Source organism: Penicillium malachiteum, assembly GCF_028827825.1.
Source record: "Penicillium malachiteum strain IBT 17515 chromosome Unknown utg000005l:1.0-9002435.0:326005.0-9005861.0, whole genome shotgun sequence".
Taxonomy (NCBI): Eukaryota; Fungi; Ascomycota; class Eurotiomycetes; order Eurotiales; family Aspergillaceae; genus Penicillium; species Penicillium malachiteum.
Genome location: NW_026643099.1, coordinates 6,977,704 through 7,002,310, shown reverse-complemented (window position 1 = coordinate 7,002,310; position 24,607 = coordinate 6,977,704). Strand labels below are relative to the sequence as shown.

The window sequence follows — 24,607 nt, the reverse complement described above, 5'->3', positions numbered from 1 at the left end:
CACCTTATCAGACACTAACAAGTCATACCATAGAACTGAAGCTTAGTTGACGGAAAAGTGGATATGGATGTAAGCTGTAGCAGTCTGAGTTGCTACCCCAGATCTGATCGATTGCTATGTATCTACGCATACTAAGAGCTACCGTCTGTGCCCACTATATTTCTCGGAGTCTACAACTTGAATGACGTCAATCTGAAAACCTGTCGAAGGCTAATATCTTCCATTATTATAGGTGTACTTGTAATATCACAATCAAGATAAATCAATCCGAAATCTCAGAAATGATCCGTCTATCATCCACAACCGTTTTTTAAGTGGAGCGCTCAACCTTCTTGCCGTTCTATTGTCCCAGTTAGCAAACATATTCTTAATCTCCACAAATTTACCAAAAAGGATGTAGAACTCACGATAGTACGCCAGTACTTAACACCAACGTTGGTACCACTGTGGCTGTTGTAAGGAACAGGGCTGGTGTAGTTGTAGGTAGCCTCCTGGCCCTTCCAGGTAGACTTGACGATATCAGCGATACCGTGACCAGCAGAGCATTTACCAGAGGTAGCAGGGACGGGCCAGAGGGGCTCGTAGGTAGAGTAATCGCCATCAGAGAGAGGACCGGGGTAGGTCTCGTTGATGTAGAGGTTGTCATAGTCAACCTCCCAGTTAGTGTAACCAGTCTTCTCAGCGACGAGCTTGAGCAGGTTAGCACCACAGTCCCAGCGACCCAGGGAAGGAAGACCCCAGTTAGCGGAGAGGGAAGCGATGATGCTGTAGTGGGTGTAGAAGGTATCATCGGTGGTACCCTTGAGGTGCTCGGGGACAGCACCACCAACCAGGAAGCTGTAGACGCGGTTGGGGTCAGCGTAGGTGTCGGTCTCATCGAAGGTGACCAGGATGAGGGTATCCTTGCTGAAGTACTCGTCCTTGAGAAGAGGAGGCACGAAGCGGGCCAGGAAGTCACCAGCAACGGTGATGTCGGAGTCGTGAGCATCGTTGGTCATGTTAGGGGTGATGAACATGTACTGGGGGATGCGCTCGTGCTCAAGATCCTCGTAGAAGGTGGTGAAGTTCTTGATCTGGCGAGGACGGACAGCGTCGTTGGTGACGGAGTCGAACAGGATCAAGGGGTCGTGCTTGCGCACGTACTCGTTGGCGCCAGTCTCAGGGTAACGGTAACCCTGGTAGCCGGCGTAGGGCATGTCCTCCTGGTACTGACCCCAAGCGATCTTCTTGGTGTCGAAGAGATCGGCCAGGGTGGAGATGTTGGCAGGGAGCTGGTGGAAATCGTCATTGTCCATGCCGAAGTTGTCACCAGCGGCGGAGGCACAGTAGTTGGGCTCCGAGGGGTGAGTCAAGGCAAAGTAGTTGGTCAGAAGGATACCCTCCTTGGCCAACTTGGCGAAGTTGGCATCAGCAGCAGCGGTTGAGTAGTCCTATCAATTAATATTAGCCTGATACTTCTTTTCTGCGGGTGTAGTAACTAAGCTACTCAATTAACTCACAGTGTTCTCAATCCAAATCTGGGCAAAGCGGTTGAAAGCCAGACCCTTAACGTTGGAAACGGGAGAGTAAGGCAGGACGGAAGCCTGAGCACTAGCGACCTCAGCAGCACTGGGGTACTCGTCACTCGTGGAGATGGTCTTGGCCGAAGCCAGAGCCAATGCGCCAACAAAGGCGGTCAAAGTCTGCTTGGTGAACATGACTATAGATTGCAAGTCTAATTTTGACGATCGCGAAGAAGAAAATTGATGGCGATGCGGAGAAAAAAGAAAAAGAGCAGTGATCAGCGTGGCATTCCAGACAATCTTATACCTGGGGCGACATTGCGCCCGAGCATTCGGATTCCGCGCGATGCCATATTACGCCCCTCTTCGCTTAGAGTGATCTTGAAATTTGTATGGAGTCAAAATAAAGCCAAGAATCGGGCAAGAAACCCGGTGCAGCACGTTGCAGCACGTTGCATCCCCGGGAGGGAGTCACTGGTCGTATCTCGAGTAAATAAGGGCGGCACAGACCAAGTGAGAGTGGAGATCTCCGGGATATAAATTGTGTATTATTGGTAGATATAATGGTGGGTCTTCCCGGTCCCTGGCACGTTGCAATTAAAAGCAGAATGACTGGCTGCAGATGTAGATTGTCAGGTACAAGACTTATACGAAGTAAGATGGTGGAAGTTTCTCTGCCAAATTCCATTTCCGATGGGGATTCATCTCCGACCATCCACCTTCTCGAAGCAGGTAGACTTGGACGCCGCGTGGCGCGATCGTTTTGATCTAGGCCATTGATCTGTCTTGCCGATTGGTAGACAAGGGGACATGCGTATATCATGCAGAATGACAGTCGGATGAAGTGGATTCGGAATTCTATAATATCGGCACTCAGAGGCGAGGAGGGGATCACCTGATCATGTTTGATCTGTTTATTTCGAGTTTTTGTGTTTTTGTAGTATTAAATCCAGGTTTTGAAGAATATTGAAGAGAATATTAAAGGCTACTACTAGTATATCCTCGAACATTTGAGTACTGCATTAGACCAGTAGTAGGTAATTATGTGTTTTCTCTCGCATAATCTAACTTGAGATCATCGTCCGCCTCGGGCTCGGAGTCACTTTGAGATGTAGTCTTTGCTGGAGCGCCGGAGGAACCACGCACGTGTAGTGTTTTAGTAATAATTTGATAAAAAAAACTTGATTCCACAACGTATGCAGCCTTTAATAATCCTGTTAAATTGCGGAGATATCCACTGGCACTGCAGTGTTACTAGTGCTGTGGTGGCTTGTTCCAGTAAAGCCAGAGGATGTACTATTCCCGAGTCTCCGAGCACGATATATAGTAGTATGTAACGGAATCTGCCGACAATTGAATCAAGTGCCGCCACGGTGCTGCCACTGGCATTATTTTGAGTTATGTGTGAATTCAAGTTCCTGAAGTTCTACCTAGGTAGTCGCTAGAAGACATATCGGAAAAATAGTACACCTGTAGGTGTGATTTTACAGCATCCATGGACCTTGGGATGGAGCCTGAGGTCAGTAGATGTCCATACCCCTTCTGGAAAATTCAATGCCTCCAGGGCTAGTATTGATGCAACACATTTTGATCCCCACACCTGCAGGGATAGATCCTTTCATCGTGATAATCATCCTGTAAGATCTTTAATTCTACTAGTACCTGGTCAACAGATATCAGATTAATCCCAAAAATAATCGGGTCAAATTCTAGTATGATATAGGATGTACACTCAGACTCGGATGAAAGAAACGGAATACAGCCATTGAACATGGGAACTTGAAATTAACACGGTAATCCTTAGCTCATTATTTTGCCTCAAAAACTATTACATGTATCTATTTCGGTACAAAAAGAAACATAAAAAGAACAAAGTGGAAGAAAAAAGAATTCGTCACCACATGGAGAAAACAAATCTCTCCGCGGATATCGGAACGGACATGACCATTTCAAAGACGCGTCTCATCAGCGGCATGGAGGAAATAATGACAATAAGAGGGAAATGCAATATGGGAATGTATGAAGAGAAGCCGCGAGACAGGAGAATAAGTACGGGGCGCATAAGGTGGATGTATGTTAAACACAGGAGAGAAGTAGAAAGGTCGAAACCAAAGAGGGAGGTTTTTTGAGCGGCTGATACGCTTACTCAGGCTTCTTGCCAACCATCAGGTACATAGGAGTGAACAGGTTCTTCTGAGCACCCTCAACCAGGCAGTCGGCAGCCAGAGCCAAGCTGTCGGCAGTCTTCTGGGAACCCTTGGGGAACAGACGAATAGACTCACCAGCACCGACGAAGCGGTGGGCAAGACCACGACCCCACCAGGTCATGCGGGCAATGGTAAAGAAATCCCAGACGGAGCCCATGTGCTTGAAGGATCCCGCCAGCGGGTAGTACCAGGGAGTAGCGTCGGGGCGCTGGGCCAGATCCTCATGGTGAAGGACCTCAAAGCCGGCATCCTTGATGGCCTTGACACCCTCGGAGATGGTGACCATGTTGGAAATACCATCACCCTGCTCGATACCGAGACGAATGCGACGGTGCTCAGCGTCGTCGTTGTTGTATTCATCAGTCATGAGCCACTCGTAGACACCGAAGGTACCGCCGGGCTTCAGGACACGGAAGATCTCAGAGTAGACACCAACGAGCTCGGGAGCGTGGACAGTGGCCTCGATGGCGTAAACAGCATCGAAGCTGTTGTCGGGGAACTTCATCTGCATGAAGTCACCCTTGACAAAGGCCATCTTGTCGGACAGACCCTGCTTCTCGGCGTAGTGGGTGGCACGGTCAATCTGGTAGTCGTTGTTGTTCAGACCGGTGACGTGGGCACCGGTGAACTTGACAATCTCACGAGCAGGACCACCGACACCACAGCCAACGTCAAGAACCTTCATGTTCTCCGTGATACCGGTTTGCATGGCGAGGTAGTGCTCGTGACGGGCGATAGCCTGACGGAAGGGCTCACCGTAGGCGAAGCGGCAGAAGTGGAAGGAAGAACCCCAGCCGTACTCGTAAAAGTCGGTGGCAAGGTTGTAGTAGCTATACCATGATTAGTATTTCATGCGATAAGACGAACAAGTCAGGAGTAAAAGAAAACTTACTGTCGGGTCAGGGTAGCGTATTCAGCTCGGCGGGTCTATTTGCAATTTCGCAAGTCAATAACTGAGTCAATTGAGAATATATGAGCAGGGTGTCTCTCTCACCTCGCGATCAGCGTCGGTCTCAACAGCGTAATCCTTGTTGTCCCAGTGCTTGAAGTACTCGTCCACAGCAGCCTTCTGGGCAGCAGCGTCCTTGCCACGCATGGCAGTCAAACCACCACGGGCCTGAGCCGACTTTCCGTGCAGAGCCTTGTTGAAGGCAGCATCGCGCGAGACATCCTCACGTTCGAGAGCGGTAGGAGCCATTGTGAAGGAATTGAAAAGGGAGTTGGTATTAAAAGGGGGGTGAAGGAAAAAGGTTTAAGAGGGGCGATAGAAAAAAGGGACACGGGTCCGTTAAGAGTGAAAAAGGTTACGGTAAATGGAATGAACCAAACAAACCGCTGGAGAAAAGAAATTGTCAAAAGATGGAGAGGGAGAGAGAGGTGAAGAGGAGTTTAAGAAAAGGAGTTATCGAATGCGAAGCAACTTTTTGGCAATCCAAAAAATTAAGCCAATCAAGCCAATCACGGAGCCCCTGAGCGTACTGCAGGACTAGACCGAGTCAGTCTGGGGTGGCGGGACGAGTGTCTTCCGTATTGTGGCTTATCCGGGAAGTGGCTGTCCCGGTATGGGTTCGTGGTGACCTGATGTAGACTGTGGAGGAGGGGACAATGCTTGTTTCAGCATCACAGATCCCCCAGACCTGGACCGGAATCCTTCAAAGATGTACCCGATAGCCTTGTTGCCTAAAAGGATCAATTCAAACGACAATCCGATATCTATTGAGCATCGTACGGCAAGATCGCAGCGATTGTAGACTCGGAAGTCACATGACACACCGCCACAGTCACGCGCCACAGATTATGTAATCATCAACTTAGAGGTCCAATCTTCACCTTGACCTTCATTGATAACGGTATTACGATATTGCTCATCCCCCACCATGCCTCCTCAGATTAAACATGATCTCAACCGTTCAGGTTGGGAATCTACAGACTTCCCGTCAGTCTGCGAAAATTGTCTTCCCGAAAACCCTTATGTACAGATGTTGAAGGAAGACCACGGCGCAGAATGCAAGATTGTAAGTCTTTTATCCGATGACTCGATCAAGTTACAAGCTGCTAACACAAAAATTTACTAGTGTACTCGTCCTTTTACCATTTTCCGCTGGAAAGCCGATCGCACTTCGCGCCAGAAGCGAACCAATATTTGTCTCACCTGCGCTCGCTTAAAGAACTGTTGCCAATGCTGCATGCTCGATCTGTCTTTCGGTCTACCGATCGCCGTCCGTGATGCCGCCTTAAAGATGGTCGCGCCGGGCCCGGAGAGTGGTATCAACCGTGAATACTACGCGCAAAATCACGAAAAAGAAATCGAGGAAGGAATCGGGGCGGTGGAGGAATACGAAAAGACCGACGACAAGGCCCGCGAATTGCTGCGCCGCTTGGCGAACAGTGAGCCCTACTATCGCAAACCTCGCCGGATCGAAGGCGCACAAGGCTCCGAGGGGGGACAAACATCGAGCTCAACAGAGCAGCCCCGAACACACAGCCAATACGGAAATGCACCTGGTCCGGTTCGCACGAGCGAGAGTCGACTCGGTAACAGGCTGCCTGGTCGTGGAGGTGGTGCCGTACGAGGTCGCGGCGGTGCTCGTGGTGGACGTCCATTTCCTAGTACCACACAGTTACCGCCATCTGCAGAGGATATTAACCCGCCGGCAGACCCGAATGTCACATCACTGTTTGTGACTGGCGTGGAGGATGATCTACCCGAACACGATGTTCGGACTTTCTTTGCCAAGTTCGGCACTCTCCGCTCGCTTGTCTGCTCCCATCGCTCCCACTGTGCGTTCATCAACTATGTCAACCGTGCTGATGCGGAGAAGGCGGCGTTGGAGTGCCAGGGTAAGGCCATCGTTAAAGGCTGTCCTCTGCGTGTGCGCTGGGGTAAGCCCAAGCCGCTGGATAATATGGATCGGGAGGAGCGAATGAAAAACGCACGGGAAGGTCGTCAAGCCGTGGGCCCTACTCGAGGTGCCCAGTCTGATAAGAAAGCTATCGCTGCTGCGGGCAATGCTGCGGACAAGGAGGCCAAGCAGAACAACATTGCTGTGGCTCCACCTCCCGGCTCTGGATCAGTTCAGTATGCCAGTATGTCTGGAGACTAATCAAGTAGTCGTTCCATACATTGTGTAATATCAAGATAAAAAAGGTGTGCATGTTGTGGGTTCATACAAGCGGGCGTTGAATATGGATTGGTTCTTGTTTTTATGCAGATTCTATCTCAATGAAAAAATACCCTTGTGACGCCAGATAGTAATAACAAAAAGAGTTGGGTATATTATGATACACGTTCCAGTCCAAGGCTGGTTTTAGATCCCGCAATTCCACCAATGTTATGCTGGGGCATGATCATGTAGAGTCGGTGTGATGTACAAATTTGAGTTGTGTTCGGCCCAGTTTACGATGAGCAAGCCTTGTGGATCTTAACATCCTTGCCACCAACCTTGATGGAGTCGTTGTCGCCGCGTTCGATCTCATCGTGGATTCGGAGCTCTGTCAAAATGACAAGGTCAGTAATTTGCACCATGAATCGGGACATTGTCATAAGATGCGTATAATCAAACAGAAACGGTTGTACTTACCCCATTTCGCGGCTTCATTACCGTCCTCTCGAGCGCCCTGGACCAAGTTGTGGCGCAGGATGTTGGCAACCTCAATGGCGTGGTTGATTTGCATACCAGTGTCCACAGCAACACGGCGGTTCTGATCAAAGGCGCGACGAGCTTCTTGACGAGCAGCCATCATGACCCGTACATCATCTGCTTGCGACTTTAGTACTTATAACCGGCTAAGAGACAATGCCATGCTGGAGGGCTTCTTGCATGACACTTGAGTGGAAAACGGACCTTGGAAAGCAACACGAGTAGCGCGAATGACCTGGCGGTAAGCGCTCAGGGCAGCAGCAGACGGAGAAGCCATTTTGTCTAGGGAATGCGGAGTTGGAAGTCGGCCGTTGGGTGAAGAAGCCGGTCTCGGTTGAGTAAAGGTAACGGTGGTTCGGTTGGGGTTGAACAAAGCGGGTGAATATTGGTTAGAAGATTTCTTACTTAATTGAACTCCAGTGAGAATATTTGCCTAAGCAATACCAAAAACACAACTCAAAGTGAACTAAATTGAAGCCGCAAAGTGAACGAACGTATCATCCGAGATATGATTGGTGGGCGGCGAAGATGGGCAGAAAACCAGTCGAGCAAAAAAAAATCAAGTGGGACTTCCTCTCCCACTTTGTCCCTTTCAACCCATCACATCCTCCACAATGGCTCCCGCTCAAGTTGTCAACGTGACCCTTCCCTCCTTGCCTGCTGGCTGGACTGCTGAGAAAGACTTCAAGTCCGTCGGTACCCTCTCTGCTGCCACTCAGCGTAATTTGGAGCCCGTTGGCCCTCACTTCCTCGCTCACGCCCGCCGTGTATGTGATTCCATCTAATTGCCCCGCCGCAACATTGAGAATGATTGTACTAATAAATTCTATAGAAGCGTCACAACCGTACCTTCTCTGAGGACGAGCGTCTCCAGGCCCAGCAGAATGTCAAGAAGACTGAGGATGAGGAGGATGATGAGATCTCCGAGGATGAGGACCCCATGATGCTTGCCCGTGAGGCTAAGGACTGGAAGGTCAGTGTTTCAAATTTCTACTTCGGATATGTTGTATCAATTGACTGACTCCCTCTATAGTCCCAGGACCACTACGCCGTTCTCGGTCTGACCCGCTACCGTTGGCGCGCAACCCCCGAGCAGATCAAGCGTGCTCACCGCAAGAAGGTTCTGCGCCACCACCCCGATAAGAAGGCTGCCTCCGGTCAGCGTGACGAGAACGACAGCTTCTTCAAGTGTATCCAGATCGCCACCGAGCTTCTGCTCGACAACACCCGCCGTCGCCAGTTCGACTCCGTCGATGAGGCCGCCGACGTTGAGCCCCCTACCAAGAAGCAGACCCAGAAGAACTACTACAAGGCCTGGTCCCCTGTCTTCGAGGCTGAGGGTCGTTTCTCCATCAAGCAGCCTGTCCCTCAGTTCGGTCACGATGAGAGCGCCCAGGAGGAGGTCGAGACTTTCTACAACTTCTGGTACAACTTTGACAGCTGGCGTACATTCGAGTACCTCGATGAGGATGTTCCCGATGATGGTGAGAGCCGTGACCAGAAGCGTCACACCGAGAAGAAGAACGCCAACGCCCGCCGTAAGCGCAAGAACGAGGATGTCGCCCGTCTCCGTGAGCTCGTCGACGAGGTTCTCGCTGGTGATGAGCGTATCAAGAAGTTCCGTCAGCAAGCCCGTGCTGGTAAGGACGCTAAGCGCAAGGCCAAGGAGGAAGAGGCCCAGCGTCTGAAGGACGAGAAGGAGCGCAAGAAGGCCGAGGAGGAGCAGGCTAAGAAGGATGCCGAGGAGTCTGCCAAGGCTGAGCGTGAGAAGAACAAGAAGGCCAAGGAGGCTGCTAAGAACGCTGCCAAGAAGAACAAGCGTGTTCTGAAGGGTTCCGTCAAGGATGTCAACTACTTCGCTGACGGCGAGGCCTCTGCTTCCCAGGTTGACTCCGTCCTCGGTGACGTTGAGCTCATCATGGGCAAGATCGATGTTGATGAGCTTGCTGCTCTCGCTGAGAAGCTCAACATTGCTGGCAAGGATGGTGCTGCCGTCAAGGCTGCTTACACCGCCGAGGCTAAGCGCCTTGTTGATGCTGGCAAGATCAAGGGCAGCGAGGTCAAGGTCTTCGCTTAGATTTGACGAGGCTGCTTCATGCTCCTGACGACTTTATTTATTCTGTAGTTACTGATGCCCCATAGATAAGATGAATGCAACGCATTAGACTTTTCAATTAATGTCATCCCCATTATGCAGTAAAGCGTAGGACGACTGGGTTTGGCCCACTGGCAACATTTGAAGGTCATACAGAGTACTCCATGGCAGTAGACTGTACAGTTCCGGGGCCCCGTGAAATGTTCTACATGTGTATACTCCGTCCACCTGCAGGAAATGATCTTTCTAAAGCAATGTGACAGGATCTGGCTTTGAATTCACCTCAGATGGGGATCACAGGGCTGAATCAAACCCGTGGGGCCGCTATTGATTCAAAGCCAATAGTGGCGGGATGACAACAGCAACCTCCGGGTCTGATTTTAATGTTGGCCAAGCTCAGTGAGCAGAAATCATTGTCAATACAGTGTCCGGCAACTTTGACGATCCACTTTAAGCACTATCGTTTTGTGGTAAGTTATACACCTCTCAAACGACCCGATTTATATTTGATAAGTCACAAATATCACCTCGAAGATTTTCTCCTGAAAGCAGAATACAAACTAGCTACGCTATAGCCAGTTAGCATGAGAAGGGGTTTGTCCAAATGTTTTATGTCATTTGAATCTAATGCTGGTGAAGATCGACATTCAACCCTTTAGCCTCTGATAGTTTATGCAAGATGATCGAATTTATTACTTCGATTGTGGATATGACACATGATATCTCCTGGTTCTGGGATTTACTTAAAGACGGCCAGGGAACTAGGGCAACAGTTCAGCCTGGTCATCTTCATAATCACCCACCCATGATTAATCCATCACACCTCACAAGCATCTTATCGACATAATGAAGGTTCTCTTTTATCTTGGTTTGACATTTGGTCTTGCTGCAGCCCAAAATGCAGTAAGTCTCTCGTGGTCCCATCAAATTCGTTAAATTGCTAATAGATATCAAGACCAATGCATGCGAAGCGAAAGACTACAGCGGTTCAGACGTCGATGCTCTACTCGATCGCGGAGAGAAGACCTATTGTGCCTACAATAACCACGTAGGAACACAAGTTGTTACTTTCATACCTGGTCATGATCGGTTCAATTTGACAATCCAGACCTATGGAACCACCTACTTCAAGACTTCGAAACAAGGAAAAGACATCTCTATTGGTGTTATTGAGGGATCAAACACTGGAAACGAACAAAATGGCTCAGATCTTCTTGTATATTCCAGTGGTAAATCCGAAATTCAAGACCGTTGGTTCTTTACGCAAACTGTGAGTGTTCCATACTTGTCGCTATCGATCCAATTCTGCTGCTCTCAGTGACTAACAGCATAATCTAGTGTGTTGAGGAAAGGACAGCGAACCAGCTGGTAGTCTTTGTATGTGAACCTAACCCCCCTAGAGAAAAGAGAAAAGCTCTTCGTACATTTGCTTTTAGCATGGCGTTAAATACTGACATTGGCTTTTCAAAATTATAGGTAAAGGAGCCGACCGAGAAAGACATCTCAGAAATTCAAAAGGAATACGGATTACAGGTCGATCTAACCGCCGTGAACTCTTGTTTCCATTCCGAAGACAGTGATTCTTCGTAAGAGTGGTTCCTCTATTCAGTCGGCTTTGAGATTTCACATTTCAATCTACCTCAACCTTATAAGGTACTGGGTGTGGGAGAGCTTCTACATCTTTATTATAACCTATCTCAAGGTTATTTATGTCGAAATGATCGGAATTTGTGGCAGATTCGTTTTTGATCAAACAGCCACTCTGAGCTGGGATGACAAGTCTTAGAATTTCCAAAAATATCTCAAAATTCAACTCTGCGCATACAAGATGACTTTCTCCATATTTTTAATTTCTGGGAGGGTTATCAGGTGGTTCTATAGTTCAGATCAAAGTACCTGAGCACATCCATGTCGATAGCTCTCACCCCTTACCTTCCCCTTCCCGTTCTCTCTTCATAGGCGCCAACATCCATCCACTTTCTCATGTCACTCTTCTATCAATTTTAACAATAGTGCTTTATTGGAAGACACAGCCATCGGAGCGTCATAGACACAAGCTTTTTTTCTGTTAAGATGGCAACAAACATTCGATTCTTAACATTCGCCCAAGTCCAACGACTTCATGCCACGCTTATTATCCCCAACGCTATTCCAACCCAACCAAGCATGCTAGAATCTGCAGTGCATTCGCCGATGAATCAGAAGCACTATGCAAATATCGAAGATATTTTCCAACTCGCTGCAAATCTTGCTGAGAAACTAATGAAAAACCATGCTTTTCAGGATGGCAATAAACGCACTGCCTTAGTGGCTGCGGATATGTTCTTGAAACTCAATGGTTTCTCCCTCCAAGAGGTACCGTCTGCGGATGATATACTCAACCCGAGGCTAGCAAATGCTCAGGTCGCTGTTGTTACCAAAGAATGGACAGCTGAAAATTTGGGAAATTATTATAAATCCATCGCAATTGGTTATGGGGGCTGCGGAAGTGATGGAGGATAAAAGGTCATCTTTCGACACCTGGAGTTCAGATGTTCTAACAATTCAACTTCATGGGTTTCATCAAAATTGAGTGGCAGCATCAATCAATTGATCTTACAATAATATTTGGGAGTTTACATGGAAATCATGTTCATTTTTCATTGAATTCTTTCACCTTACATCCGTTATCTATGCGCCTTATGTTTTACATTCGTCTGGTTGCCAGTGGTAGAAAGGGACATCTGAACTCAGATTATACACTTATATCAACTTGAAACTATTCCCAGCCCAGATTTGCTGGAGAAAGCAACTGATCGCATGTATCGCATATCCTTCAACTGTTCAAGGGGTCCGGCCAAGTCCTGCCCGGTAGCGCGTGCCATCTCAGCAAATTCCGCTAGACAGCATGATTAGTATCTTCAGACTCAAAGGGGGGCCTAGTGCATGGATTATACCATCAGGAGTTCCATCTAGAACTATCTCATGCATCTTTCCACTCAAGAATCCACTCAAGAACAATGTTGCAGGGCTTGTATTTGACTCCTTCTGGCGAGGGATTTGGTTTGGAACATAGAGACCGGGATAACTCAATGACCCTAGCGTTGAAAAGAAAATTCCAGCTACATCTTTAGTTCTCCTACAACCATGACTCACCAAACGCAAAGTAGAGTGAATCGTGGAAAAATGTAAGTTTACATCTCTCATAAGCACCTGAAGTCGGAGAGACTGATTCGTCGGGACTGGCAGCACGGAGTTCACTGCCAACCCCTGTATCGATCAAAAGATAAGCCTCTCCTGGGTTTCCAATAATGACAGGTACTTTTTTGGTAATCAGATTGCCTCTCGTGTCATGAGTAACGAAATCAGTTGTGACCCGATGAAAATATCTCGCAATAGGAGTGCTTCTGGTGCGATAAAAGGAAACGAAGGACCGAGAGGTACTGCGAAACATAGCACTCTGGGATATATGGGACCGAACTAACAGATCGGAGGCTCAAATGAAAAGTGCAGTTAAGGAGACAAGTAATTACTTCAAGTTCGTTTATGGGCCGTGTGATGATTCCAAGCCATTGTAGGTAATAAGATGTGTAGTTGATACGTGTCTTGTGTATGACATATCTTAGGCACTTAATATTAACGCCGCTCTTTAAGAATGAGACATTTCCGACCGGGACCGATGAAGCTTTCGGTGGTCTATAGACGATGCCATGTCAGAAGCTCAATATTTGAACTTACTACTCGATACCTATCACAGATCCAATAACTCCATTCCTGTCTCCACTGGTACCAACATTTTGAATGATATCACGGGTCAAGTCGGTCAGATAGAGTTCTACCCCACACGCGACCTTGTTTCTTATCTTTCTTCCCTTTTTCCCGTTAGTTTCCTTCCACTACTGCAGCCATGCCACCAGATCGACAACGCGCAACTCGAATAGTTCGCGTCCGTACAGGATGTTGGAGTTGCAGACGACGAAAGAAGAAGTGCGATGAAGTTCGACCAATATGCGGGGGCTGTATGCGTAATGATCTCGGCTGCCAATGGCCCACAATCATTCCCGGGAGGAACTCCGGTCCCGGCAACGACTTATCGCGAGTCGAGGAGCGGCGCTCAAGCCCCGTGAAGGTGATAGAGGAGGTTGAGCCGTCGCAAGTTGTACAGAGTCCTAACTCTTCAATACGACAATCTTCCGTTTCATCGGTCGGAGGTCAATCACCGATTCTCGGGGAGCCTCTCAACGATGGAATAACACAATCCCAAGTTAATGTCCAGGATGAGACATCAGTATCCGATCGCCGGGATTCGAATTTGAGCATTGGATCAAATACATGCAATATTGAAAATGCTCTTATTCCTTCAATTCCTTCAACAGCCGTTGGGAATATGGTCCCGCGGACGATGTCAATGCTCCCGGGCTACGATGCGGAGTCGTACACTCTACTGAGCCACTATCTTAGTACCACTGCAGATTGCATGGCGAACGGCACAACACCAATCAATCCTTTCTTAGTCCAGATTGTACCGCTGGCATTTACTAGCGACTTATTACTGCAACTTGTCATCACCCAAAGCGCTGCGCATCGGGCATTTCGACGCCGAGATGAATCGGACGCGGTTGCTCAATCTCATTATACGAAAGCGATCCAGTTATTTCGACATGGAGTGGGCGAGTTTATTGATGGAAGAGAATCCAATCCGTTGATGCTTCTTGTTGGGGCTCTTCTCATGTGCTTTACAGAGGTAGGGCTTTCCCAATCCCAATACCTGTCCGACAGCAAATCTAACCGTGTTCATAGACAGCAAAAGGAGACATGACTGGAACCATTTTCGATCATTTGACAGCGGCGAATACCCTCCTTGTGAAGCTATTAGCGCAAAGCGATGCCACAGTGCCACGAGAATTAAAGGACTTCGTGATCGAATATTACGTCTACACAGCATCTGTCAGCATGATCTCTGTCGACGCCCGACTAAGTCGCCAACTTTTCCTAAACTTCGATCTAGAGCAGCGAGCACGCGAACTTCTAACAATACAATACGTTGGAAACTTATGCGGCTGCTGGCTTGAGCTACTACTTCTGATCCCCGTTATCTTCGATCTCGGCCGCCAATGGATGATGGAGGAGACACAGATCATTCCGACCGCAGATGACATCGCCATGTTCGCATCGATCCAAGCACAGATTTTACGATGGGCGCCATTTCCATCTGTTGAGTCGGAAGTGTATCTTGCAGGCTTGATCTTCCAGCAAGCCATGTTGATTTATCTATACACGTCTTTGGGAGGATATAAATATGCCATTGATGGAATGTACAGAGGAATTATCCAGACTGCCGTCACAGAAGCGATGTCATATCTAGAGGAGTTATCGCCAAATGCGCGCATAAACTCTGGTATGTGTTGGCCGATTGCTGTTGTCGGTTCTTGTTTAGAAGGCCTGGATGAACAGGATCGTTTGCGAACAAGATTGACTGCCATGTCGAGTCATTTTGGGCTTGGAAATATGCATCGCACTCTGCAGTTGCTGGAGGCAATGTGGCATGTGCCACCGTCTGAGGCGGGTCCTTGGAATATTTGTCGATCGATGCAGCAGAAGGAGATCTGGATCTCCTTCGCCTGATCATCAAGCATGGCTACATTCTATAAAGTTGATTTCCCATACACATATAATTGAGAAATACCTCTTGTCAGGATTAGGAATCCATGCGGCTCACGAATGTATCATGATGCGACTCGATTGATGTACGATAAATAAGATTCCCTTCAGGTTTTTTCGAACAACGAGCTGCTAGCGAGCTCGAATAAATGAATTGCATCACGCATAATCGAGTGAAAGAACTCTATCTAAGCATTTTGCTTCTGCTCATAATAAAATCCAGCTTCAAGTTCTAAGGTTGATTGATGTTCGTGCCAGTTTGATCTCCCAGGTGTGGATACCGAACAGGCAGCGCGGACCGAGACCGCGCTGTGGGGCTGACGATAAGCACGAGAACATTGAACTTGAGAATAACGGAAATGTAAATTTAAAGAAGCTGATATTTTTATGAAATGGGCGTGGTGTATAGAGCCAAATATGGTACCTTGTTCGAATAGAAAGTCAAACTTCAACTAAGATTAGTTTCGGTTTGAGGATTGATAAAGCGAATTCGAAATGTTTATTAGAGGCATCATGAGGTGTATTTCGTTCCATTCATCTGTCTATACTTGTGCCACTGCATCAACAATGAACTGAATAAATCTGCGAGCAAGCAGTTCACCATCATGTTGCTTTCCCGCTCTAGAACTGGCATCCTGATATAGCTCATCATCGAAGACCCCACTATCATGACGCGCCGTCAAGAGATTCGTCATGATAAACTCATTAAACTCAGGATGGGCCTGAATACTGATCAGTCGATTAGGCATATAAAGTCCCTGAACAGCACAAGGCTTGCTGTAACCAAGATTGACGCAGCCTTCCGGCGTTTCGAAAACGATATCCCGGTGCATTTGGTGTAAATACTAAACCGGTTTAGCATAGAACTCAACCAGAAGATCACTATTAAAGTGATAGATGGGGATTTACTCACCAGTTTATCCTTTCCAAAAACCTCTTTCCCGGTCTCCGTGAGCGTAATCTCATCGACAGAGATTTCCCACCCCTCACCACGACCTACCCTCGCGCCTAACGCGCGAGCAAGAATTTGATGACCAAAACAAATACCCACGACAGGTTTGCGATGGGATTTAACAACATCTTTGACGTATTTCGTCAGTGTCAAAATCCAGCCATCATCCGCAAAGGCATCATGTTCTGAAATAAGTTAGCAGAGGAACTCGGACTGATTTCTCTGGGCAGATGCAGGGAACTTACTGCTTCCGGTTAGGAGGAAAGCATCATATTCATTCGGGTTGGGGTAGACTGGGTTCTCGACAACATGCCACTTGCTGACTTCTACTTTAATGGTGGACCCCGCGGCGTCTGTTAACAGTTTTTTGAAGATGTCTCCATAACTGCCGTGCTTGGCGACGACGGGTGGGATCGGTGTGTCGCACTCAAGGACTGCGATGCGGAGTGGGCGGGACATGATGATTGTGTTTTTGCAGGATGAGTGAATCAAAGGGGTTATAACAGGGTTGAGTTGGGTTGATATAAGTGAAAGGTTTGTGGTTGATTCGGATGTGAGGTCGACCGGGGGGAGCGCTGCCCCACTTACGCGGTCCGCTGGAATATGGGTGCCGATGATGATAAGGATGCGTCGATCTCGTATATTGATATTGACGTTGGAGGGTGGATGAAGGATCTCAATCAACTCCAACTAATGCTGAGAGCTCATCCATTTTTGATGACTGAGATGAATGGGATGCTTGGATCATCCGGGATTATCCAGATGTTCGCGCTGCGCCGATCAACCCTGATGCATGTAGCGGGTTGGGTACATCGAGGTGAACCACTGATCGGTACTCCGTATACTACTAGTAATAGTAGTATGCGATCTGGACTTTGATAGATAGCTTCAACTGGATTCAATAATCCATTCATCATGACATTTGAAGGTCAAGGTAAAAACTTATATTATTTTATTATTCATATTTGAGCTAAAAAGCCCGACTCAGAAACAATGTCATATCAGATGTGCCTTTCAGATCAGCGCACCTTCATCCATGTACAACCAGTGCCAGTCACCTGGGTAATCACTTCAGACCAACATTGGAAGTCTCTATGAGCGCCGAGTAAGGAAGCCCACAACAAGAGCCGCAAGACAGGCCAGGAAACCAAGGAACATGAAAGCAGTGTCAGCTTCAGCACTAATGCAATTAGACTTGACACCGCTCTTGCCATGCACAGTCAATGTATAGCAGTATTTATCCCCCTTGTACTTTTCGCATCCACCACTGACCAGCACGTTATCCCAAGCATATTCCTCAGGTTTGGAGCAGTTAACACCTTTGAGTGCAACGGCGTAGATCTGATACAAGTTAGTCTCTGTCTCTGATATTATCAGTTGGGATGACCTACAATTCCGCCAACCAGGAGCGCAACGGAAGCAAAGGCGTCTAATGCCCACGCAATGATCCCGCTCAAACTCTCGACGAATAGAGCTGCAATACCGACTAGTGAAACGAGGACGCCAAGTGCACCGGCGAAGGCCGCATATCCAGTTTGGGCTGGGACACTGCCATGACCTTGAGCTCTAGCGAGGGTAACCGAAAGACCGAGAACGACGATCGTGAAAAGAAGCTGCGGGGCACTTGGGCATTAGTACTAGTTCCATCAGGTAAGAAGATAACCTTAGGCTTACCTGAAAAGCTCGTGCGATGCCGGTAAAAAGCTGCATATTGGATATATCAAGTTTAATGTGTAGTTTTGGCTGTGAATAGTATTCTTAGAAGAAAGAAAACTCAGTCAAAACAGCGGGGACATCCATTGGTATTTATCCTGGTCACCAGGCTGAACTCTGAGGGATTTTAAATAAATGCAATTTTAATAATCAACTAGTACTTTAGACTAGCAAGGAACCGTTCTCTATTATGGAGCCTCATATAAAGGGACAAGGGTCTAACAGGGCTAAATAAGGGACTGGGGGCTGACCCATTGGGGCTAAATGTTACTAAGTGGGTATTTGGGATAGAGCAAGAATTTTCATTTGTTGTTGGGACCTCGCTAAGAAATTTCGATTGGTAAACTATGACTCAAGATCCTGGTTTCCCTTCACATGTTGTCTGTGTTACTGATGTTTAGGCGCTGTTCCGTTATGCTCACAAGTTGTGCATGGTTGAGCCTCATAACGAACAAACAGCGGAAATGTTCATTACTTCCCACAAAGTTTTAGTAAACTAATATTTGAACGGCCATTTCAAGTTTTAATCCCATTCTTGTCCCATATCATGATTTTACTAGGCCTGAATATTCAATTCTAGAGATTAATAGGTCTAAATTATGAGCTTAGAGCTTAACGCTGGCATGGATCCTTCGATGAACTCGGAGTTAAAAGCACTGCCCATGGGGCGGCCCCCGCTACACATTCGAAACGCCAACCCGCAGGCCAAGCCTTGGAGGATGCAGATCCATTCTCCAGTAGGATAATTCCCCTCCAAACCTTGATTCAAGCGTACATGAAACTGTCAATCACTGGCGGCAGTCTAAAAATAGTGAGGTCGCAAAGTCAACCTTGGCGATACGCCCAGGTCAATATCTGCTGAACAACCCGAATTTACCAAGGTCTAGTTCAAGTGATAGGAATCTAATCCTACTAGTACAGGATGAGAGTTTCATGATAGAAAATACGAAACAATTTCTCTTTTGCGAATGCTAACCCATATTCCTGCCAAGGTGGATAGTATCATCCCAAAGTCATAACCTGATATCGGATTAACATCAATATACTGAAATGATGCAGCACGTTCCTGATACAATTTGATCTGCTTAACATTCAAGCATAACCAAAACCATTCTCCAATTAAATTCCTTGCTCACTGGCATCTTCCACCGTGGCATTCTTCTCACCTTCCTGATCCTTAAACTTGGCCGTTGACTCCGTCTCAGTGGCTGCACCTTCATCCTCATCATCCTTCTCCGTCTTCTCAGTAGCAGCCCTCTCCAACTTAGGAGGCCGCCTCTCCAGAACCGACTTTCCCTTAATCACGTGCATTTTACCTTCAACAGAATCTCCCGCCTCACTTTTCATATCAGCGCCCGATTCCTCCGCAGCCTGCGAAGACCGCTCATCCCGTTCCCTCCTCGCCTTGGCATTTGCCCTCCGAATAAGCCGATTATGATAATCCTCCTGTTCAAGCTCCGGATCCTCATGCAGGATCCGACGCGCCGCTTCCTTCCCAATAACAGGCAATCGATCCACACCCTGTACTCCATTCGGAACAAGTTTCGGATCCAAAAGACCAACCTGCATAAGCACACTAGCTTGATCCCAGTATACATGTTCCGAGTAGAGTCGCCCACCACGCAAGCTAACAATACTAACCATCATGATCTCGACGGGTTTGTTCGTAGCTGGAACTCCGGGTAACATCCACTGAATCTCCTGTGTATGTTCGAAGGAGAGATAAAGCTCATCAACGATATGATCTGCTCCCGCGGTTCTGGAGATAAGTCTGATATGCATTGATGGAGGCAGCTTTCCCAGAAAGTAATGCTGATAAAAGCGACGCAATGCCTGTGCGCCGATTGCTCCGCTCATAGTTGAGGTATATGTCACTGCCGGAGTCTTCTCTTTCACATATCCATCCATCGTCTTGGCCAGACTTGACGCGAAGAATTTGCCTAAAACATTTATAAGAATGAAAATCTGCGCGATTTAGAGTAAAGTGTGATACATACCCTCTTGATGATCCTCCCATCGACTTTCCAAATCCACATCACGAGAAAATCCCTTGCGCACGTTCTTGATCGTACGTGTCCATGCAAGATCCGCTGCTAGGTTATCATATTCCTCCATATCATGCTCCGCAAACCCAGGCTCGGCGTCGCTGTACGTGAAAGCAGGATACGCGAGTTTCAACCGTTCACCCGTTCCAACACCAGGGTTAAGTGGTCTTGTCTTGCGACGTCTCTTCCCCTGAAGCCCGAGAGCAGTCGGGGTGGTGGTTACATCGATTGTTTTCCCAGCAAGGTGCACGAGAATCTGGACGCCGAGTGGGAAGCGATAGCGCGTATCAGGGAGATTGGTAGGGTAGTATGCGATGAGACAGCAGAGTCTACTGCAGTTCATTGATTTGGTATAGTAGTCCAGACAGTAACTGGCTGCTTCGCCGAATGCTAATAATCAAGTTAGCTGTGCGCTTGCCATCAGGGGGTTTGACTCGGTATACCAATTACTCCATAGTTCTCTCCCACACCGAGCCCTTCCTTGATACTTCGCAGTCGATCTTCATAGTCTTTTCCGCCACCGTTTAGGGGGAGGTAGACGACGTCGAAGCCTTCATCTTGCCAGTTTTTGATTGTTTCGGTGTCGAACTCGTCGGTTTCTGAGGTGATGCATAGTCGGGCATTATTGTTCGCGTTGTTATATAGAAGACCATTACTTAATCCTGGCGCATTAATGGATACGAGCGCCATTTTGGTTCAGTTCTTTTGGTTCCGATTTTGCTGTTTTTGGTATCTTATTGACTTCCCGAACCTTGGAATTGTGATGCGGTTCTAACAACACCAAGTCAAACTCGAAATTTCAAAATTAGTCAAGTATGATAATCCTTTAAAATGATAGAAGCTTCACAATCTTATCGAGATCAAGTTGAAGAATTGCCAGTGTAAAGTCAAGTCACTCAAGTGGTACGATGACAGATAACGGGCGCTACGTCATCGGCGCAGATGTTTCCCCATCTACGTCATTTTAGTTGCAATGACAGGGAATTAACTAGTTTTAATATATTAAAAATACTAGTATTAATCTACCCAACTGGTTATATTTATATAAGAAAATCAGTTCACTTGAAAGGGTTGATTCAAGGTTTTCATAGGTTTGGGACAAAAGAAGAGTGCCTCGGTGACCTTAGTGTCTTCTATTGCTAATTTGAGTTCTCTCACTTTCGAATTATCTTTACTAAATAATCGTCAGAATAAGGCTTCCCAAGCTATATCCAGGGTTGCCAGTGTGATTTGAGGAATAGCTGAAAAGAAAAACTAGCACGCGCCCATGTTTGGTTCCCGAGAATCATATCTTGTAAGGAGGAGAAGACTCGAATCTAGTTCGTTGGCCCTTGTACAACTACAGCTCGATCTCGCTTGCTTCAGTTCAAGACTCATATTGAACAACAGATTTTCCTTTTGAATTTAACTCTCAAATCCTAATGGATTCCGCTTGAGTTCAAACCCTGGAGAAAGACTTCATTTTAGTAGCCTGACCGAACCCCGCAGTATACCTGGGCAGTAGATAAGTCCTCAAGTGCTAGCACCACGCTTCATGTACTAGTACTCGGCTATGAAGCTCTGTTAAGTGAACACCATATATCGCAATGAGCCTGACTTTCATATCAAGCACTTGAGCACTCACATCCATGGATGTGCATGGTTACATACTAGGTTAGAGCGTTGTTACTAGCAGTTGTATCTGTACCTAGGTGAATAGTTACCTACCGTTCTATGTAGAATGAGGAGCATCTACAGGAATATGACAGCAGTAGCTTCTACTAGTACATAGTAGATGATACAAAGAGGGCTATCTAAACCTTTGAAGGTTCAAACTAACTGCTATACATATACAGTTGGAACTTGAAGTTGCACACGTGGATAAGGAAGAAGAATAGAGATAGCACTAGCTACCTAGTAATTGCTTGTGATATACGAATACTGTAGTTGACCACGGCCTATCGGTATATTCTGCCCAGGTTTCGATGCGATCAAGCTTACGCCTAGAGCTGCAGAGCCTAGAAGCACTTGAGATAAAGGAAGCTTCGACGGGTGCCTTCCCCTCTTTAGATCCCCCAACTCCAACAACCCACTCCCTCAACAATCATGTCTCTCGTCCAGCATGTCTCTGCTATCGAAGGAATTGATAGGGATCCAGAACTCGAGTCCAGAGAGGATGCACTGTCCATTCGCCGCAAAATCAGCTATGATGTGTTGCAGACCCCGAGCTTGACGCCTGCCGTTGCCGAGCAAGTACCGGGGACCCCAGCATATAAACACTCCTCGGCCAAGAGAATAGGTACGTCGACTGAGACCGGGGAAAATATACATTGAAAGCAAGCGACTGACTTTATCAGCTCAGGTCATATTCACAGTTCTGGCATGCTGGGTCGCGTCAGGGATTGTATTTGGATTTGCAGCGCTGAAGCCAGTTCTTATCGAGGAAGGTGTGTATCACGACAAGTGCACCGAAGAGGAATTACGCGATGAAGTCAGTCTATGCAAACAACAGGATCTAAGGTACGTGTGGTAGCTTTATTCGCCACTTACAATTCTAACTCGATCAGGCTCAACCTTTTCTTCACCATCGCTTCCATCACGGCAAATGTGTCTGCGCTACCTGTTGGAACCATCCTCGATCGATATGGCTCGCGTGTCTGTGGCGTCATTGGGTGTGCTTTGCTGGCAGTTGGCAGTTTGCTAATGGCATTTTCTTTTTTACGACCAGGATTCGAGGGTTTAGTCGCCGGCAACTTCTTCCTTGCTCTGAGTGGAACTTTCATTTTCGTGCCCTCGTTTCAAATCGCCAATGCCTTTCCGCGATACGCGGGGACCATCGTCGCACTCGTCACTGGTGCATTCGATGCCTCAGCAGGTGTATTCCTATTCTATCGCTCCATATATGAGGCCTCAGATAGGAACTTCACCCCGGACCAGTTTTTCCTCATGTACCTGATCGTTCCGCTACTCATTCTCCTAGCCCTCCTTACATTCATGCCCACCCGCGATTATGTGCCCACATCTGGACTGAAAGTTAAAATGGAACGCGCAGAAGACGCAACCAGAGATGTGCATGAATCAGACATTGAGATCGAGACCGAACGGGAACTACAGCAGGTACGCCGCAGGCGTGCGGAGCACCGGAAGCACAAAATACGTCAAATCCACGAGGTGCTTGGCAGTAAAGATGAGATTCAATCTCGAGCAGAAAGGGAAGAGGATCGCCAGGTTGTCAGCCAGGTCTGGGGTGTTCTGCATGGTCTTCCAGCGCAGAAGCAAATGGCTACACCGTGGTTTATTCTGATCACGCTCATGACGGTACTCCAGATGGTGCGAATGAACTACTTCATTGCAACTATCCGCGCGCAGTACGAGTACATGCTTGGCTCCTTCAAGGAAGCGGAGCAGATTAACAGCTTTTTTGATGTTGCCTTGCCTGTTGGTGGTGTTCTTTTCACTCCATTTATTGGCTTCTTACTCGATCGCTTGAGCGTCCCCGCAATGTTAACCTTGATTGTGATATTCACCACGATAATCGGTCTTCTGAACTCGATCCCTACTTTATGGGCGGGTTATATGACTGTTGTCTTATTTGTGTTGCTACGTCCTCTATACTATTCTGCGATGTCGTGAGTACATTCCTATCTCCAGAACATGAGATATGCTAATTGTTCTATTCAGTGACTATGCTACGAAGGTGTTTGGCTTCGCTACGTTTGGCCGCGTCTACGGGGCTATCATCTGTCTCTCAGGACTTGTCAACTTTTCTCAATATGGATTGGATGCTCTCACTCACCATACTTTCCATGAGAACCCCATCCCAATCAATGCGTTCTTGGCCGCGTCAGGGTTTGTGGTTGGAGTAGCGCTTGTTAGCTTTGTTACTGTCGCAGGTCGTAGACTTAAGGCTCAGGCGGAAAGGAATGACGAAGAACGAGAGCCACTACTGCTTGAGGAAGATGAAGATGACAATGAATCTGATGAGTATGACTCGCAAGATCATTAAGGTCATTGATTGAATTGACTTCAATAAATGGAGGCAACGAAACCTTGGAAGGAGGTGTATCTCTCTGCGGTCATCCTCTAGTCAGCTTTACAGCCATTACTCCTGTTATGGGTTTATTAGTTCCATGGATTTAATTTGATGAATCCAATTTCACAGTTAACTTGAATAGGTGTAAGTTAACTGGTCGTGTGCCCAGTGTGGGGTAGTATACTATGTAGTAAGAGAGTCCAAGTCGGGTATTTTCCAAAGTTGAAATTGAGGATACCCTTATAAATGGTCAAGCTGGATGCAATTTCTGTTTTACCACTCCGTCTCCTCCGTCTACCCCCAGGCTGAATGTCACATGCAGTCCGCAAATATTGGAATAAGGTGCATATGTTGTGTCACATTGGCAATAATCAAGCTTGGACTTGTTGAAATAAAATGGCGGCTCTCTGGCCTAACGGGATCTCCCGGTATAGTAATCGCCTCGGCTAGCGCCCGCACGATCAACGCGATCAATACGCGGTACGCGGCTTCAAGATGGGTTTGACGGAGCGAAATCGGCCTTTCACCAATGGTACGTGGAGAAAATTGTACTCCGGGAAACTGATAGCTTCATTGAAGGCATGAGGATGGATCTATTGTAGGATATCTCTAGAGACCAGGGGATTTGCACAGTTAGCGGTGTGATACCTGTTCCAAGTTCTTATCAGAAAACCCTGAAGACACTATAAAGCAATTAATTATAGCACAATATGCAGTGGTTGGATATCGGCGAGCAATCTGTAATCCTGCGATCGGGAAGCTCATTCTCCACATTATGAACCGTCTTATCAGTGACTCTG

General features: G+C 47.3%; 13 protein-coding genes across 13 annotated transcripts; 6 read left to right on the top strand and 7 right to left on the bottom strand.

Annotated features, from left to right (window-relative positions):
- Positions 1–310: 310 nt before the first annotated feature.
- Positions 311–1,697, bottom strand: N7483_012596 (putative acid phosphatase; the record flags this gene model as incomplete). The annotated part of the gene is made up of 3 exons (XM_057096023.1): positions 311–340; positions 408–1,430; positions 1,500–1,697. 3 exons carry the CDS (start codon positions 1,695–1,697, stop codon positions 311–313), a joined length of 1,251 nt encoding a protein of 416 aa, XP_056941994.1.
- A 1,947-nt stretch (positions 1,698–3,644) lies between these two features.
- Positions 3,645–4,907, bottom strand: erg6 (sterol 24-C-methyltransferase; the record flags this gene model as incomplete). Its single annotated transcript, XM_057096022.1, has 3 exons — positions 3,645–4,539; positions 4,602–4,636; positions 4,704–4,907. 3 exons carry the CDS (start codon positions 4,905–4,907, stop codon positions 3,645–3,647), a joined length of 1,134 nt encoding a protein of 377 aa, XP_056941993.1.
- Positions 4,908–5,586: 679 nt separating this feature from the next.
- On the top strand, positions 5,587–6,813 carry slt11 (Pre-mRNA-splicing factor ECM2; the record flags this gene model as incomplete). The annotated part of the gene is made up of 2 exons (XM_057096021.1): positions 5,587–5,724; positions 5,785–6,813. 2 exons carry the CDS (start codon positions 5,587–5,589, stop codon positions 6,811–6,813), a joined length of 1,167 nt encoding a protein of 388 aa, XP_056941992.1.
- A 293-nt stretch (positions 6,814–7,106) lies between these two features.
- On the bottom strand, positions 7,107–7,627 carry N7483_012593 (LYR motif-containing protein; the record flags this gene model as incomplete). Its single annotated transcript, XM_057096020.1, has 3 exons — positions 7,107–7,201; positions 7,291–7,470; positions 7,555–7,627. The coding sequence occupies 3 exons, from the start codon at positions 7,625–7,627 to the stop codon at positions 7,107–7,109; spliced, it is 348 nt and encodes a 115-aa protein (XP_056941991.1).
- A 337-nt stretch (positions 7,628–7,964) lies between these two features.
- N7483_012592 (putative ribosome associated DnaJ chaperone Zuotin) lies at positions 7,965–9,427 on the top strand (the record flags this gene model as incomplete). The annotated part of the gene is made up of 3 exons (XM_057096019.1): positions 7,965–8,117; positions 8,183–8,323; positions 8,384–9,427. The coding sequence occupies 3 exons, from the start codon at positions 7,965–7,967 to the stop codon at positions 9,425–9,427; spliced, it is 1,338 nt and encodes a 445-aa protein (XP_056941990.1).
- Positions 9,428–10,291: 864 nt separating this feature from the next.
- N7483_012591 (uncharacterized protein) lies at positions 10,292–11,035 on the top strand (the record flags this gene model as incomplete). The annotated part of the gene is made up of 4 exons (XM_057096018.1): positions 10,292–10,348; positions 10,401–10,715; positions 10,784–10,822; positions 10,922–11,035. 4 exons carry the CDS (start codon positions 10,292–10,294, stop codon positions 11,033–11,035), a joined length of 525 nt encoding a protein of 174 aa, XP_056941989.1.
- A 483-nt stretch (positions 11,036–11,518) lies between these two features.
- Positions 11,519–11,947, top strand: N7483_012590 (type II toxin-antitoxin system death-on-curing family toxin; the record flags this gene model as incomplete). Its single annotated transcript, XM_057096017.1, has 1 exon — positions 11,519–11,947. The coding sequence occupies one exon, from the start codon at positions 11,519–11,521 to the stop codon at positions 11,945–11,947; it is 429 nt and encodes a 142-aa protein (XP_056941988.1).
- Positions 11,948–12,192: 245 nt separating this feature from the next.
- On the bottom strand, positions 12,193–12,878 carry N7483_012589 (uncharacterized protein; the record flags this gene model as incomplete). Its single annotated transcript, XM_057096016.1, has 3 exons — positions 12,193–12,323; positions 12,382–12,522; positions 12,581–12,878. The coding sequence occupies 3 exons, from the start codon at positions 12,876–12,878 to the stop codon at positions 12,193–12,195; spliced, it is 570 nt and encodes a 189-aa protein (XP_056941987.1).
- Positions 12,879–13,331: 453 nt separating this feature from the next.
- N7483_012588 (Zn(II)2Cys6 transcription factor) lies at positions 13,332–15,049 on the top strand (the record flags this gene model as incomplete). Its single annotated transcript, XM_057096015.1, has 2 exons — positions 13,332–14,168; positions 14,225–15,049. The coding sequence occupies 2 exons, from the start codon at positions 13,332–13,334 to the stop codon at positions 15,047–15,049; spliced, it is 1,662 nt and encodes a 553-aa protein (XP_056941986.1).
- A 578-nt stretch (positions 15,050–15,627) lies between these two features.
- On the bottom strand, positions 15,628–16,496 carry N7483_012587 (type 1 glutamine amidotransferase; the record flags this gene model as incomplete). The annotated part of the gene is made up of 3 exons (XM_057096014.1): positions 15,628–15,930; positions 15,999–16,222; positions 16,283–16,496. 3 exons carry the CDS (start codon positions 16,494–16,496, stop codon positions 15,628–15,630), a joined length of 741 nt encoding a protein of 246 aa, XP_056941985.1.
- A 633-nt stretch (positions 16,497–17,129) lies between these two features.
- On the bottom strand, positions 17,130–17,747 carry N7483_012586 (MARVEL domain-containing protein; the record flags this gene model as incomplete). The annotated part of the gene is made up of 3 exons (XM_057096013.1): positions 17,130–17,378; positions 17,429–17,650; positions 17,712–17,747. The coding sequence occupies 3 exons, from the start codon at positions 17,745–17,747 to the stop codon at positions 17,130–17,132; spliced, it is 507 nt and encodes a 168-aa protein (XP_056941984.1).
- A 1,122-nt stretch (positions 17,748–18,869) lies between these two features.
- On the bottom strand, positions 18,870–20,485 carry N7483_012585 (dienelactone hydrolase; the record flags this gene model as incomplete). The annotated part of the gene is made up of 3 exons (XM_057096012.1): positions 18,870–19,690; positions 19,748–20,185; positions 20,239–20,485. 3 exons carry the CDS (start codon positions 20,483–20,485, stop codon positions 18,870–18,872), a joined length of 1,506 nt encoding a protein of 501 aa, XP_056941983.1.
- A 1,395-nt stretch (positions 20,486–21,880) lies between these two features.
- Positions 21,881–23,780, top strand: N7483_012584 (putative MFS transporter; the record flags this gene model as incomplete). The annotated part of the gene is made up of 4 exons (XM_057096011.1): positions 21,881–22,073; positions 22,132–22,294; positions 22,342–23,403; positions 23,456–23,780. 4 exons carry the CDS (start codon positions 21,881–21,883, stop codon positions 23,778–23,780), a joined length of 1,743 nt encoding a protein of 580 aa, XP_056941982.1.
- Between the last annotated feature and the right edge of the window lie 827 nt (positions 23,781–24,607).